We start from the raw sequence: 15443 nt of genomic DNA on the forward strand, positions 1-15443 counted from the left end.
TGTCGTATCGATATAAAGCGGTTTTCATTTTCAAGGGGGTTGCATTGGAGATTGTTTATATTTAAGAAACTATTGAAAAACAACTCATGAGGATATGCTAAAAGGCAACAGCGGTCGATGATATGTGAATTCGTCACGGGAAAGTGCAACATTTTTCCCGGTAAACTTAGGCACTTATCATAAAGCTTCGTTTTGTACCAAACCGTGAACTGTGTAGACAGTTATTCTACTAAAATTAAGTCCTTGTAGGCATATTGATCCTACTGTATACAATGCAGTATATATCCATATATTTTTTCCCTTGTGTGTGTGTGTGTGTGTGTGTGCGCGCGTGCGCGTGTGAGAGACAGTCCATGGAGAGTAAACTCCCTGTTTAGATTTGCCATCGTTCAACCTGAAAGCAGCTTTCCTCACCAGTGCATTTGCCCTTACATAAGTATGCAGAATGAAGAAACTTTGGCTTATTGGTGACCCTCTCGCATGTTGCTGCCCTTTTTGACGATACGAGTTAACCAGGATCCACTAATGTTTAAATACTAATCGTCATTATTACCTGATTTTTTTTGGTGGTGTATTCCAAGAAAAAACTGTTTAGCTCGATCCCTCAAAATCAATGATAAACACTTCATTTTTTCGTATCGTAGACCATTTTATCTGTTAAATCTGTTCCATAAAGGCAAGTTTTGATGCTTGCATGATCGATCAGTAAAAGAAATCTAATACGTGATGCAAAGAATGTTACATTGGGGTAAGGCTGTACGATAACAAAGTTACAGTTTTCGAAGATGATTGTAAATTGACTTTTGAATCGAAAGCTCCTTTTTTTTATACATCTCTTAAAACAAATATTTGCGACACGAACATTCGTTGGGCTTATGCCAGCATAATTTTGCTCTTTTGAGTAACGCTCATCCTGTCATCCCTCTGTAACTTTTTTTTTTTGCGATGATGATGACGTTGATGATTATATCAAATATAAAAAAGAGGCATCTAGCACGGCGCTGTCAATAATGAAATGATAATAAAAGACAGTAGTGATGACTTCTAACTGCCACGATTTTCGTTTGGACAAATGAAGCTCACAGGGCACCAGCGGTTGGGTAAATCGGTCTGAAGTTGCTTTATGCTTGCGTAAATGGCACGAGGAAATTAAACATACTGCGCAGTAGGATTGCCAAACGTAAGTGGCGATTGATAGATAGTAGGCCTAATGTGTTCGAATAAAAATCTGTTGCACTCCTTAGAATATTGTTCGAAACCTCTTGAGATTACCGATCTTCTTGCAATTACTTTTGGGTGTATGATTTCATATCTTAATGATAGTGATTTTATAGTTAGACCTAAGTTTCATAGGTAGACAGAATAAACTGGTGGAGTCTCGGGAAAATGCGTTAGAGAGAAAACAACTGTATCGTCAATCAGTATGAGGTGTTTCGAGCTGAGGCCATGGTATTTTACAGCCATATATATATATATATATATATATATATATATATATATATATATATATATATATATATATATATATATATATATATATATATATATATATATATAATTGGGTAATATTTGTTTCGATGACATTAACTTTTTGAAATTAAAATCATACCAGAGCATAGATTACTGTATATTAGATACACGCATGAAATTACTCGTGTAACGTATTTTTTGCTCATTACACTTTAGAGTTACGGTGTTCAGTCCACAGTTTCATATGACTTTCCTATTTGGGCAATCTACTCTGCGACAGCTTGCACTTCAAGTCAGTGTCCTTCTAAGTTTGTTGATATGAATGCTTTTACGTATTGAATAATAGCAGCTGTTTTTTTTTATTTACGAAATATTGGGAGGAGCATTAATGAAGATAAAATTATTTGCTGCTCTTTATATATCGTCGATTATCAGACTTTGTAAGCAAGCTTTTTAATAATATGAGTCTCTCTCTCTCTCTCTCATCATCATCAAAATTTGCAAGCAATCCCGTAAGATGCAAGCTATCGATCTTTATGTCCGTGCAAGTTGCCCGTTCTCCTGAGGTCATAAGGTCAAGTCACTCAGAAGTTGTTTGCATTCACTGGCTATAATTCACCGAGGAGCCATTAAATTCCAGGGGACAGGCGACAGGCGCAGCATAAGAATTGACAAGGCGAGTACGTGTTCAAGGCTCGTTGCCTGGCAATGCGTTGAATCTCTATCATACGCAAAGAGTTCTCCGATTTGAAGTCATGAAACTGACATGGCATCTGCAAATGACGAACCACACTTCCATTTGAAATTTATGATCGTTGTTATTGTTATTATTCGAAACGTGCACATATTCATACGGGAAACGATCCAGCGGTTATATAAACGGGCGTAGGAAGCTGTCACAGAATAGAATGCAACGCTTGAACAGCAAAAGTCTAGCCTGAGGAGAAGAATGAGTATAATAAAAAAAAGTGACGAAAATCATGAAGTAATAAACAAACAAACAGATCTATCCGGCATTTGAGATGAAGAGATATAGACTGATTTTTAATGCAACCAGAATATGGATTATTTATCCAGTATGGTGAATTATGCCATTATTGATCTACAGCTAAAAAAAAGTTATAGCTATTTCACACATGAAAGGATCAACGCTTATATTTGGCCCTTGTCAATTGCATATCAGTCACTTCATAAGTGAACACTGGTTTATTTCTGTCGAGAGTATTAGCCACTAATATGCAATGTCACGTATTACAAAGGCCTTTTCTGGCAATTAGGAGCCAATCATTGAAATGGCAATGAGCAATGTTTGCATAACCAGAATACGAGCTGAACATCACCTACAGAAAACAGTTAACTTTCCGGAGCCCTCGTCAGTATTATTTTGCAAAATCCTAGTAACGAAAGGATAGAATGTTCCCTGTTCTATCTGATGCCAAGTAGTTTTCCTCGGCAGGTTATGGCACCTTCCACGTAACATGTTATCCACATTCTAGTGCGACTAATAATGAATTTGTAGCGTCTACAGCTTTAGCGTTAATAAGTAACTATATGATAACCAAATATCCTTATCACAGGGGCCCGTGTGCATATCTAGACCAGATTTTTTTTTTTTTTTTTTGTTGGTGGGGGGTGGTGGTTGATTCTGAGATCAACAACACACTCTTGGAAATTCTGGAAATTCTAATATTGTAACTAGTCATTGATTGTAGTAACAGCAGCAGGTTTCTCTCTCTCTCTCTGTATGTGTGTGGGTAAAATTGCATATTCTAGTCGAGAATATTAGTGTCAGCTCGTTTTTTTATAGCACTATATCTTAAAGATTCTCCAGTAGGCCTATGATAAAACATACATAGGTCTATTTGTGCATGGTCAAGATACATAGTTTGGAAGAACGCTTAAGAGATAAGTAATGGTTTTTTGTAAAAGTAATTTGATTGTTCCCTTCACTCGAGGGATGATCATTCGGTGTCTGTGACAACTGCCCAGGGAAATTCATCAGTGTCAGGTTTACTGAACCTAATACAAATCTATGCAGCTTGCACACATTTCTCGGCTGTGATTTTAAGACGTAACAGATCACAAACATTAAATACAGCACCAACATCGAGGGAATGTTGTCCCTAGAACCCATGAATGCTTCATGGATAACGTGCAGCAGTTCTGCTCGATTAACTCTAGAGAAGTCTGAGGAATTTTGTATAAAGTATAACGCACTGATAAAACAACTCTTAATATTAAAGTGTCACAATGAAATGACATGAAGACAGAGAGCAGGTACTTATCCCCTTCCCTCAAATGTATTGGCAACTAAAATAGGCCTAATTAAACTTTAAAAAATACTTTTAAAAAATCAGTTGAACAATAATCTAATAACTTTTTCATATAATGATACGGGAAAACACGATCTAACATATTTCCTCACCAAAGAAATCGGTAAAGAGAATTAACCGTTATCGTGCGTTACTCGTGAAAATATCCATATGTTGATATAAACACGCAGGTGTAATAATGTACCTGGAGCTAAGCATTTACCATACACCCCATGCAAAGGCATAGTTAATACGAGAATGCACGGCTTGTGTGGTCTGAAGTTCACGAGAGAGAGAGAGAGAGAGAGAGAGAGTGAGTGAGTGAGTGTGTGTATGTTTGTGTGTCACTGCTTGTATCCATCTGGCCAGAGCAAAAACCAAGGTACCCAGTACATAGCTCGCAAATAGTCACTTTTTTTTCGTTATACATAACTCTTGACTTCAACTCTCCATAAGTAGCTATCATTCTTCATCTATCTATCTATATTATATATATTTGATTTAGGTCTAACAAATGCGCATCAAAATTCTAGTCCCATGGCACAGGAAATGGTATCATTTCAATACATGAAATCATTCATTTTCCATGTGTCTTATTATACTCAGCATTTGTCCTTATTCCATTCACCAGTTTATGATTAAGCACTGCTCTGAAGGAAAGATAATAATGAGAGAGATTATATTAAGAATAATAATAAGTTATGTCACATCCCTTCACTCGGTCTTGGAACCTGAATGAACGTCTGAACTCTTGATCAGTCTAAAATGATAAAGAGCTTTCAGTGAGACTAAGGCTAGGTGTGTTGTTGAGATGGAAAGAATGTTAAAGAACGTTTGTGGTAGTTTGTGTTCAGCACTTGGTTAGATACGATGTGTGTGAGAAACGAGTGTATTGTTCGATACAATGCTGAGTGGTGTTTGTCAAGTTTCATTGAAAATGCTTGTCAGAGGGTGTTGTAGGGCTAGAATAGGGAGCGTCTTAGGCAATTCGGCAGTTGCTAGTTATGAGGAATGAACGCTAAGCAAGATACACCTCAAGATTAAGTAGTGTGGTTAATTGAATTGCTGATATACAGACAAAACTTAGGTTTATTCTTCAAATTACTAACATTCTTGAGAAGAATGAGAAGGTAGCGTAGACCTAATAAACAACAGTACATACATTTGTCTCCTAGAACTAGCATGGTCTGCCACCAGCAGTATATAATTATCTCTCTCTCAAGGCATTTTCTCTCGTGTTTGAGACTGATGTAGTGACAATTTATTGGTAGTGGTCGTTTCTTGGTTGTAGTAGTACGATTATTACGGCTGTAATGTCCAAAAATGCGTAATTAATGAAGAAATGTATACGTATGTAAATAACTCACTAATTTAATTCCCATGCCTTGAGGATGGGTATTTGGGCGTAGTTAGCGAAAAGTTATTAAAAGCTTCCTTGCACGAATATATCACCGGAGGCATAAGTCTAGTGAAGTGGACCTGAAAAGCATGGGAAGTCTATTACTCAAAACATCTCTGCTATCAGGAAAGCAAGGAACAAAATGCCACTGTATCCAGACACTGACAGTTAACTTGGACTGCAGTAACATCCATTCAACTGCATGGAATGCATAATTCATCCAACACAGCAGCAGCAAACTGTCCACTTGGGCATCTGCAGTGCTAAAGGAAATAAGTTTCAAGTAAAGGTGAGCAATGTCTCAGACCTTAAGTAATGATGGTGGTGTACCACTCATCTACCACCGTGAGACTCTCAACCTTTCCAAAAATCTGAAATGTTAAACATACTGCAAACCCAATGAGAACAGTGCAGTGCAGATGAGATGTGCCTGACAGGCACACCAGCGATGAAAACTCATCCCCTTCTTCAGGAATTTATGAGTCTGAAGTGATACCAAAGTCAGAGAGTAAGGAAACCTTTATAAAGGTTTCTGTTGCCAAAGAAAAGCAAGTGTCCTTAATGCTGACTTTAAAAGGCAGTGGTTTGTATTCTCATAGGAACTATTTAATTGTTAATGGAAGGTTTTGTCCTTCAAATTTTATTCTTACTACTGTACTATTTTTTTAAAATGTTTTTCAATTAGTTCTTCTTTATTACTGGGTTTCAATTGATTCATCTTTATCATTGTTTTTCAGTTTGAGTGAATGGCAGGCGGAGCAGTAGTTGCTGGAATAGAAGTTAACTCCCTCTCCAAAAAAAAAAAAGTTTGTTATCTGCAAAGTTTTAGCTTGTTTGCACAAATTTTGAGCAATTTTGTGTTTGAGGAGGAATGCATTTCTTACTGATAAATTAAATGCCACGTTGAGTTCCAGCTATCAGCAGCTCAAGTAAGTGAAACTGCTATGCCCAGAGTTAGACACAACAATTCTTCTGTGCCATGTTCTTTAAATGACATTTTGGAGAGTTCAGTCTGCTTTACCATGTTGCTACTGAATTTATCATCCAATAAAGTCTGCCTTTTATTCCTGATAATGGGATGGGTTTCAGTCACTCTTTAATATTATTTGGCGAGATATTTAATCAGTCTTAAAGGAAAAGTGTACTACACAAGCATTACCAGCATAAATCCTAGTGATCTGAGGAGCAACGAAACATTTATAAAAGTTTGGTTACTGTTTACTGTGCATCAAGCTGTATTCACAAGACAGGTTGACATTAATCTTCACTGTGATATAATATAACAATACATACATAAATAAATTACAACCCTACAAGATACCATACCTGTACAACTGTATCTTTCAGTATACCAGCTAAATAAAAAATTGGCTTAGTATACAAAGTCTGGAAAACGTAAAAATTTTTCATTTGCGAAGACACTTTTTTGGTCTGTTTAGCAAACTATTAAAAGAACTTGTGCCATGGTGTTTCATCAGCTAAATGAAATTTACAGATTAGCCACATCAACTTGTAATTTATGAACACAAATAGAAGTAATCCTCTCATTATAAAATAACCACACAGTTCCAATATGGAACTCTCAACTTTTTCTTTCCTCAAATACATAATTACATTCTATACATAACCAACTTACTGAAACAATAGAGCTTTGGTACTATATATACTTTATATAAATATTTCTCTTGTGATGGTACATGAGTAGTTTAAGTTGAAGAAAGTTGTATAAAAAATATATTACAAATTAACAACAAGGAGTTTCTCATTACAGTCTTTCTTCAATAAGATTACACTCATATCAGAGGAGACTAGAATCAGTTAGAAATTGGAGAGGGAATCTCTAAAATCTACAAACACAGCTCTTTTGTAGCTAGCTTTATCACGGCCTCATAACACTAGCTGTTACATTTTTTTTTTAATTAAACCTTTTACAAAATGGCCCAGTTAAAAGGATAAACCTATTCAATAAAACTTAACATTTTACTACATTAAGAAGCCCTGATGATTGCCCAGCTTCAGCCTCTTGAATTAAAACAAAGCTGCTTGTTAAAGGTGGAATAAACACCAGGAAGAGTTTTGATTTCTAACATTAACTATGGTGGTGAGGAATGTCCCTCATGCATGGGGGCACTGACGCTAATGTGGCTCTTTTAAAACTAAATCAATGCTCTTCCCAGGGAAGGTGTGAACTAAAAGTGTAGAAGTAATGAAAGTATACATTTTATACCATTAAGAATTAAGTACTTTCTAGAGAGCATTATCATATCCACAATGAAGCTGTAAGTTTGAAGGCAAATCTTCTTTTGGTACTGAATTCTGACAGGGAAAAACAAAATTTACTCAAGATTAAAACAACATTTAAGAGGTAAAGTATTTCTTGTAATATTAAAATATTCAAATTAAAATATTACTGAAGTGCAATGTAAATGCACTGGCCCATTTTATTCTAGAAGCTTTAGTAATACAGCCCAAAAATACTGTATTAACAAAAATGAATTTGCAACACGAATAGTTTTAAATACATCTCAAACCAAGTTCACATACCGCCAATAATAAAGTTATGTGATATCACCTATTTGAAGCTAAATTAAATGTCCCCTACAACTAAAAATTCAAAAGTGGGAGAATAATTTAAAGATCTGAGATCACTGTTGCCTTGTTATGAAAAACTACATACTGTACACATACGCGGGATAATAATTTTGTGTGACAATGACAACCTAAGCAGGTTACAAACTTAGTATGAGAGTACAAAATTAGAGCATCCAACTGAAATTAAACACAATATTTAAACAGCCCTTGTGGCAATTACCCATACAACAATGTATATGTTTCCAAACAATATAGGTGCAATTACAGCATCTTTCAGCAAACCTAGCCTTTTACCGAGTTAAATCTTTTAATGGAGAAATTGTTCCAAGCCTGTAGTCATCACTTAAAAATATAATCAGTATGAGGACACGCAGCTATACTCTTGAATCTACAGCACCAGAGGAGGTGTAAGGAGCCTGTCATGATTTACTTTGAACTTAACATTATTAGGAAATGAATTAATTGAAGATACGGCATAAGCTGTAGCATGTAGAAGCCAGGTGACATGAATACAGGACTGAAAAGTTAATCAATACAGTCAGCCCTTGACTTGCAAGAGGACTGGTCCATGTCATGATGAGTAACCATAAAATCTGCACAAATTCATATCCCTTATATAAAATAGGGTATTTTTCCTCTTGCAGGTTCTTTGCCTATGTTTACCTAATCTATGCACATCGTTCTGTATTCAGTTTAAACTATAATCAAACTCCAGATTACTTATAATAAATCAGTGTATAGTAAACTCAGAAAATGATAAATTTTTAAAGTAATTTGTATTTTTCCTAACATACAAAACTGAGGTCTTTACACTTGGGATTAACTTTCAGCAAGCTGGAAATCTGGCCGTTAAACCTTTGCAAGGTGGTTATGGTAACAGTTACCGATGGCAAGGCAGAAGTACCACCCATCAAGTCGGAGTGCATTCAATTCTATGCAGTTTACCTTTTGGGCCAGGTAAGAGGATCCTCTGTGCTTGGTGCATGCAAATCTATGTTTTGCATCTTGAAAGTTCAAGAAATTTTTTCTAAATATTTTCCATACATTTTCATCTGTGCATAAGTGAATCCTCACCAAGTATAGGGCTGACTGTACACCAATATTTATTACACTTGATAATACATAAAAAGAATGACATTTCTTATTCCTCAATAAATGATTACAAACAGTAACAAAACCTGACTTTAAACGTCATTTTGGAGTTGTGAGACTCACCCAACTGTTAAAAAATCTTGACAATGTATGCAAAACTCAACAGGCTAGTTAACTAAAGATACTGTACTGTATTTTAACTTCTTGGATATACATGTACTGTATATATAATACCCACATAAATGACTACCATGCGTTACAGGGCTACTAGATAAACTTTTGCTGTCAATGTCACTGACTTTGTCACACAGATAATGAATGGAAAGAATATGTTATCAAGCAAATGCAGATGTGATGACTCTATAAAATACTACCATTTTTAGGAGCTGGAAGCTTCACGCAGAATTAGAATTTGGAAAATAATTATACCCTGATCAGATATTAAACACAGAGTAAACCTACACATGCACTCTCACAAATACACACACACACACACACACGCACATGCATGCATACAGCACATAACAGAGGGCAACGAAGCAGCACCATGTATCATGAATAGTGTAGCCCCAGAATTTATTTGACCTGCATCCTGAAGTATATAATTTTGCAACTTACTTGTTGCTAACATCGTAAAAGGAGCAGTGCTGTTCTTTGTCGTACACTAAAGCCATTTTTGTGGACACGCAAGAAAAGTACTTCGCTACATGTAGACGTAACTTGGGTTTCTGTAATCTCTTCCAATGAACAAAATGCAATGAAAAAAAACTGTGTACTTATTCAGTCATTTACAATATCTGGGAAACAAAACATATGTTCTTTATTTTGTCAGTTATATGGAAATTTAATCTTTTTTGCATGTTTCGTATTTTTGCCAATCACTTTCAGAAAAGGTGTTGGAGCTAAAAGGCAATGAAGCTTTCCACATGTAAGCACAGTGAAACTCTTTTTCTAAATTTCAGTATTTATGATACAATATACCAATTACTTTTAACATGACCATCACTATACAGGTAAGCATCATTTAAGCATTGCATAAATAAGAATGCTTGCAAAAGAGCAAGTGTATCTAAAACAGTATACTGGATGAGAAAAACTATGAAACATAGTTCAAGATAATATACATAACTCAAAAACTAATATTGAGTACAAAGCATGAAAACTCAAACTGTATAAATAGCATGTGAGAATGGATTATCAGTAATATCGTTTAGAGAACACATCAGGAAAAGATGAAGTACAGTACATATGTGTAATATATCTGGAAAACAGTTCAATCATTCAATGCCTTTCCTTTTAAGTGAGGAATTTTTTTTTTAGTTTAATAACAAAATATTTACCTGTAAAAGAACTTAAATCTTGTGGCTGAGCTTCTCTCTGTGCTAAAGCATGTACATAAAAAGAGTACTGTTTATGTACTCGTTGTACACAAAGGGACTAGATAAGAGATCAACTCAAACAGAACAATTTCTCATAAAGCCTATACTTCATCAGCTTTGGGTGAAGCGCATAAATTGAAATAAGTAAAAATAAATAATCTATGTATGAAACTACATTATATTCCCTAACTTACAGCTCCATAATGAAACTGTTGTTGTGCTACAATTAGGAAAATGTGTAACTACCTGATAGCTTGATGTCAAGAGCCAGATACCAAAACATACCCTCGAAATTTCAATAATTTCACTTCTACACCAAATGCATTAGTAAATGGTAATCTGATCATCATAAATACCCAATGTTTCTAAGAAGTCTAACAGAATTTTAAGTATGTGAAACTTCACATAGAAGAAACTACCTTGTATATCAACTTCCTGTTAACACTTCCACACTTTTTCCGCACTTGCATATCAGATAATGGTCGATACAAAAATGAACTGCAAGAGACGCAATACTTCTCCCGGGAATAAAAGTAATTTCTCACATATTTAGACCACTGACCTTACTTGATTTTTGGGTTTCACCAATTCTGTGGTAAAATGAACAAAAAATAGTCTTAAATTCTCTGGAGGCATACATTTTTTTCTCCCAAAGGCATTACTTACAGTCTACGAGGGGTTAGCAGATGGGGGACGAGCTACAGACCAAACAATGAGGTGAGACCTATCGCCTCTGCTCAAAGATTCTGTAGATGTCTCTGGTGCTCCATCTTCCTCACCCTCACCTGCAATTTACAATAATATTAACTATCAAACACTGCACTGTTGTATCTAATGCAATTTACAAAGTATGTATGTTACTGCATGAATGAATTTCCATTGTAATCAATAAAAATAGTCGTATATTCTTCCTGAAAACTGGTAAAAACTAACAATAAATTCTTGAAATAATTTTTTCTTGTCAAATAAATCAAATTCCAGCAAATGCATGACAGAGACATTTCTAATGACAAAGGGAGTAAGGGCCTGAAAATGCTAAAGAATTATGTATGTGCTTAAAAGGAGACATAGTAGGCACTGATCTTACTTGTTACCAGGCCAGTGTGGGTTAATGTTCCTTCTACGACGTTTCAGTTTCTTATATCATGTTCTCATAAAAATGTTTATGATCTGACACTGACTCATTTATCAACCATATTATGAAAACAGAATCTTATGATGGTTTTCCTTTCTGCATTCCATATACATTTTAACAACACAATTACAAAGACAGCAATGGTGAGATTACTGCTGAGATTTTTAACAAAATTTCTGAAACTTAAAATCAGTTACATGAAAAATTGTTTTGCAACATTAGCTTTGATTCACTTTGGTTTATAAATGATCCAGGAAAGTAAACTAAGAACATTTTCTACACACAAGGTAGGAAAGTGTGGATACATAAAAAAATAAACATCTTAAAATTACCTATTCATAACAAAGTTGCAAATACAATCAAATAACTAAAGGATAAAAACTATGAATTAGGGAAATATGAGAAATGTAATCTTTATCATGTTGAAGAAACAGGCAAGAATTTGAATAAGAGTCTCTCTGAACATAACAAATAATGTTTAAGCAGTTCATCAATCGTAAGATATTTATAAAATAAAAATATGCAAAAGCAATAATACAGGAAAAATGCAGAGCCATGAGGAGGGGGCCTTTAATTTTAACATAATTCTTTTAGTTGCATGGATGGGGTAAACACAAATTACCAGTATGTCTTATTGGAAACTGACCTTTTGGGAGTTAAGAGAAACTAATATGGCTATTGTTTTGTGGTACAAAACACCTAGTAAGAACTTACAGATTCTGTAATGTCACAGAAATACAAATAAAAAACTACATGATGGGGTTTTTGGTCTTGACAACTTTTCTTCTGAAAGATGCCATGAACATTCCACTTAGTGGGTGACTAGCATCCCAAATTAGATAAAAAATTGCATTTTAAAAATTAAGTTAAGTTACTTATATCTACATCATGCAAAAAAGTTTTCCTGAATTTACACACCTTAAAAAGTTCCTGCTACTTTTTTTTTTAAATCTAACTAGCAATTAATGAAAATTTACAAAGCTATGAGTTGTTAGCATCAAACCAATGCTGGACTACAAAATAATGTAAAACCAGAGCTACACTGTACAGTACTTTGTTTTCATACCCACTGATTTTAGACACCAAGGCAACTCAGTCTTTCCCTGGACCTTGTTATTAAAATATTCAATTTGCCTGAACTTTTATTCAGACTTGGAAAAGATGCAAATTCAAACTACACTGCTCTTTTAGCTATAAACACTGCATACTACTAACACATTTTGGTTACTACACATCTCCAGAAATGCAATATTCTATACATGTACATTTTAAATAGCTTAACTCCAAATTTGTGTTTTTCTATAAAAGGCCCAACACCCTGTACATAAGAGCCTTAAGGAAGTTAAGGGCAGCAGTTTAGGGGCTCAAAGGAATATACTTTCACTCCTTGGCTATACCTTTGATGATTATAAAACATTTATTATAACCATGAAAGGTCAAGTGCAGTCTATTCTCCCATATAAACCCTGTCTTTTTTAGAAGTATGAGAGTAAAAGATATTTGGTCTAGGAAAGGATACCTCAGGACGGGTGGCACACCTGAATCCATTTCTGGATCTTAGCAACTTCAAACATATTCTCTTGCCTACCTACTAAAGGATCCTCATAACTCTTGGGGAGAGATTAATGGATTTCTCCATGTTACTTTATTAGCTGCTGGAGTGGGAACAGAAAAAATTCACCTAAGTCTTTAACGTCTCTGACCAAATCCATTTACTCTTGTATATATTGATGGAGATGAGTGCATTACTTCTCATGTCCATAGTGGAGGTCCTTCACATGATGCCTGTCTCTGACTATGTTTGTCTGGCAAACTAAGTCCTCTGTGACTTCTCAATTTTTCATTCCTTTATCAAGAAGAGGCCTTTATACCCAAATTATAGGTCTAGCAATCACTTTTACTCTTAGATACCTTTATCATCATCCCACCATGCTTTCCTCTCTCATAATCCTCTAAGAACAAAGCCACAGATAAGATACCGAAAACATCTCATAATTCTGGGTCTCTCTCTCCTCACCCAAACCAATTCTGATTGGGTTACAAGTTTTCCACTACCAGTGTCTACTCAGATTTGCTCACTGGCCAATGGTGGAATTTTTTTTTCTTGATCCCAATGGGAGGCCTTACCTTTTTCTGTTCATGATGATTGGGACCAGGCTTTGCATTATGAACTACATTCGCACTGAAGTAAAGTCCATTTGGCCTTTCCTGATCAGGTCTCTGTTTTCCACTGACCTTTCTTTGTTGGATTTGCGAAGTCTCTCACTAGTGGCTTAGGCTGCAACAAAGAAAAGTTGCATGTGCACTCACACAAATTGCATTTGACTTTCCCAAAATTGTGTGTAATGAAAAGTTTTATTTTGCTAGTCATAACTAGTTCCTCTGTCTGTGTTAGGTAATGGCACATTTTTTAAGCCAGACAAATAGCTTCAAAGCTTTTACTTCTTTGAAAAGCCGTGGTATTAATACTTTCGAAGCGTGAGTGATAAGTTATTATTTAAATGAAAGCCGAGCCAATTTTGTTTAAGCCAGTCACCAAAACTTAAGGGACTAACAATAGGCCTGTAATCTTATAATTTCAAAGATTAAGCAATAAATTGTATTATACATGAAAGTTGAGCCAATTTAGGATGGCAACCAGTAACATCTTGGGATAAGGGTTTTGACCTTTCCTTCCCACCAGAAAACCCCTTTAATAATAAAATACAGTACTTAAAATGCTATAATTTCTGAAATTTTAAGGCTACAGTACATTTTGACTTTAAGGAAAGCCGAGCCTATTTCCTTTAAAGACGATTAATAACATCAGACCCTGAGCCTTTAACCTCACTCCAGTTCAAAAACTCATCTTGAAAAATTCAGAAACTAACTGTGGTTTTGTTTTTTCAAATTTTTTCAAAGGTAGCACAATCTTATCGCAAAATAAGGAAAACTAACAAAAAAGTACTGTATTCTCTAATTTCTGTAAAGCCAGACTTTCAAATGTCAGTTCCCTCTACACCTACAACCTATTATATATATTAAATTCAACTGAATATAGGAAAACATAAAACAAGGACACAATTAATGAGGAGAAAGCTTAACAAAGAAAAGTTACCACAAGGATGATAACTATCCTCTCTGAAAGTCTACCTGGGAGAGAGAGAAGATGAATATGAGTGCTATGGGGCTGTATAACAGTATGCAACATACTGCAAAAACAAGATGACAGTCCAGGAATGTGTAGTTCACGTGTTCTTTCCCTACAGCCTGGTACAACTGGGATACATCCACATGGAAATAAGGCACTTTATGAATTATGGGGTTGTAATGAACAAATGAAAACTATCTACAACACTTACAGCACCTTTATGCCCAAAAGAAATTCATAATCCTTTTAATATTAGATGGGTATCTTAACCTTCCTCAACCATTGGAGATCACTTTCTGATACTCTGAGTACCAAAAGTTTTATCAATTAGAATACTGCGAAGAACCTCAAACTAACCTTAAAAATTTTTTTAAACAAAAATTCACTGAAATTATCTTTTATTGTAATAAAGAAAGATAATTATGAACTGAAAAGTGAAAAATTGCAATGCCAATAATACAATAATTTTTAGTAAGTGAACTTGAGACAATGCCAAACCCTCACCAAATACTGTACATACACTAGACCCAGTATGAGCAAAAGGTGTGCCACCTGAGAAGACATTATTTCTCACCCATAAGTCTACGTGACTGTCACAATGCCAATTTTTACACACAAATTTGTAAAAAGAAATGAGGTCATGAAACTCCTGGGATTTTCGGAAGGATCAGCAGATTCAACAACTTGTACAGTTTAATCATGCAAGGCAAAACCAAATGATAGCATAAGCTTCGCATTACCAAATGAGCTAATAACCTCAATGCCAGGAAGTTGTGCCTTTGCCAGCGATTGCATATCAGGCCTCATGCATTTAGTGTAAAAAATATGACAGTTTTATGTGCTTCACAAAACAGTAAAAATAGGACTCTGCCTCAAAATGGTAAATTTTTATGCAAGCATAAATCAGATTCACACACAAATCAAAATTAACTAC

The 15443-nt window shown here is 35.1% G+C and overlaps 1 protein-coding gene and 1 long non-coding RNA gene across 51 annotated transcripts in view; one reads left to right on the forward strand and one right to left on the reverse strand.

Moving 5' to 3' along the window:
• The window catches only part of LOC136829246 (uncharacterized), a 33466-nt gene extending 27211 nt beyond the window's left edge, over window positions 1-6255 (forward strand). Inside the window, exon 2 of the long non-coding RNA XR_010850334.1 lies at window positions 5919-6255. This is a non-coding gene — a long non-coding RNA (uncharacterized lncRNA). The remainder of the gene's footprint in view (window positions 1-5918) is intronic.
• Window positions 6256-6377: 122 nt separating this feature from the next.
• syd (JNK-interacting protein syd) overlaps window positions 6378-15443 on the reverse strand; it is a 121038-nt gene continuing 111972 nt past the window's right edge. For all 50 annotated transcript variants that reach the window (XM_067087580.1, XM_067087583.1, XM_067087536.1 and 47 more), the window contains one exon: window positions 6378-11029. In XM_067087580.1, the coding sequence (XP_066943681.1) occupies window positions 10914-11029 (116 nt within the window). In that variant the 3' untranslated portion in view covers window positions 6378-10913. The remainder of the gene's footprint in view (window positions 11030-15443) is intronic.

This window comes from Macrobrachium rosenbergii, chromosome 44 (genome assembly GCF_040412425.1).
Source record: "Macrobrachium rosenbergii isolate ZJJX-2024 chromosome 44, ASM4041242v1, whole genome shotgun sequence".
NCBI lineage: Eukaryota > Metazoa > Arthropoda > Malacostraca > Decapoda > Palaemonidae > Macrobrachium > Macrobrachium rosenbergii.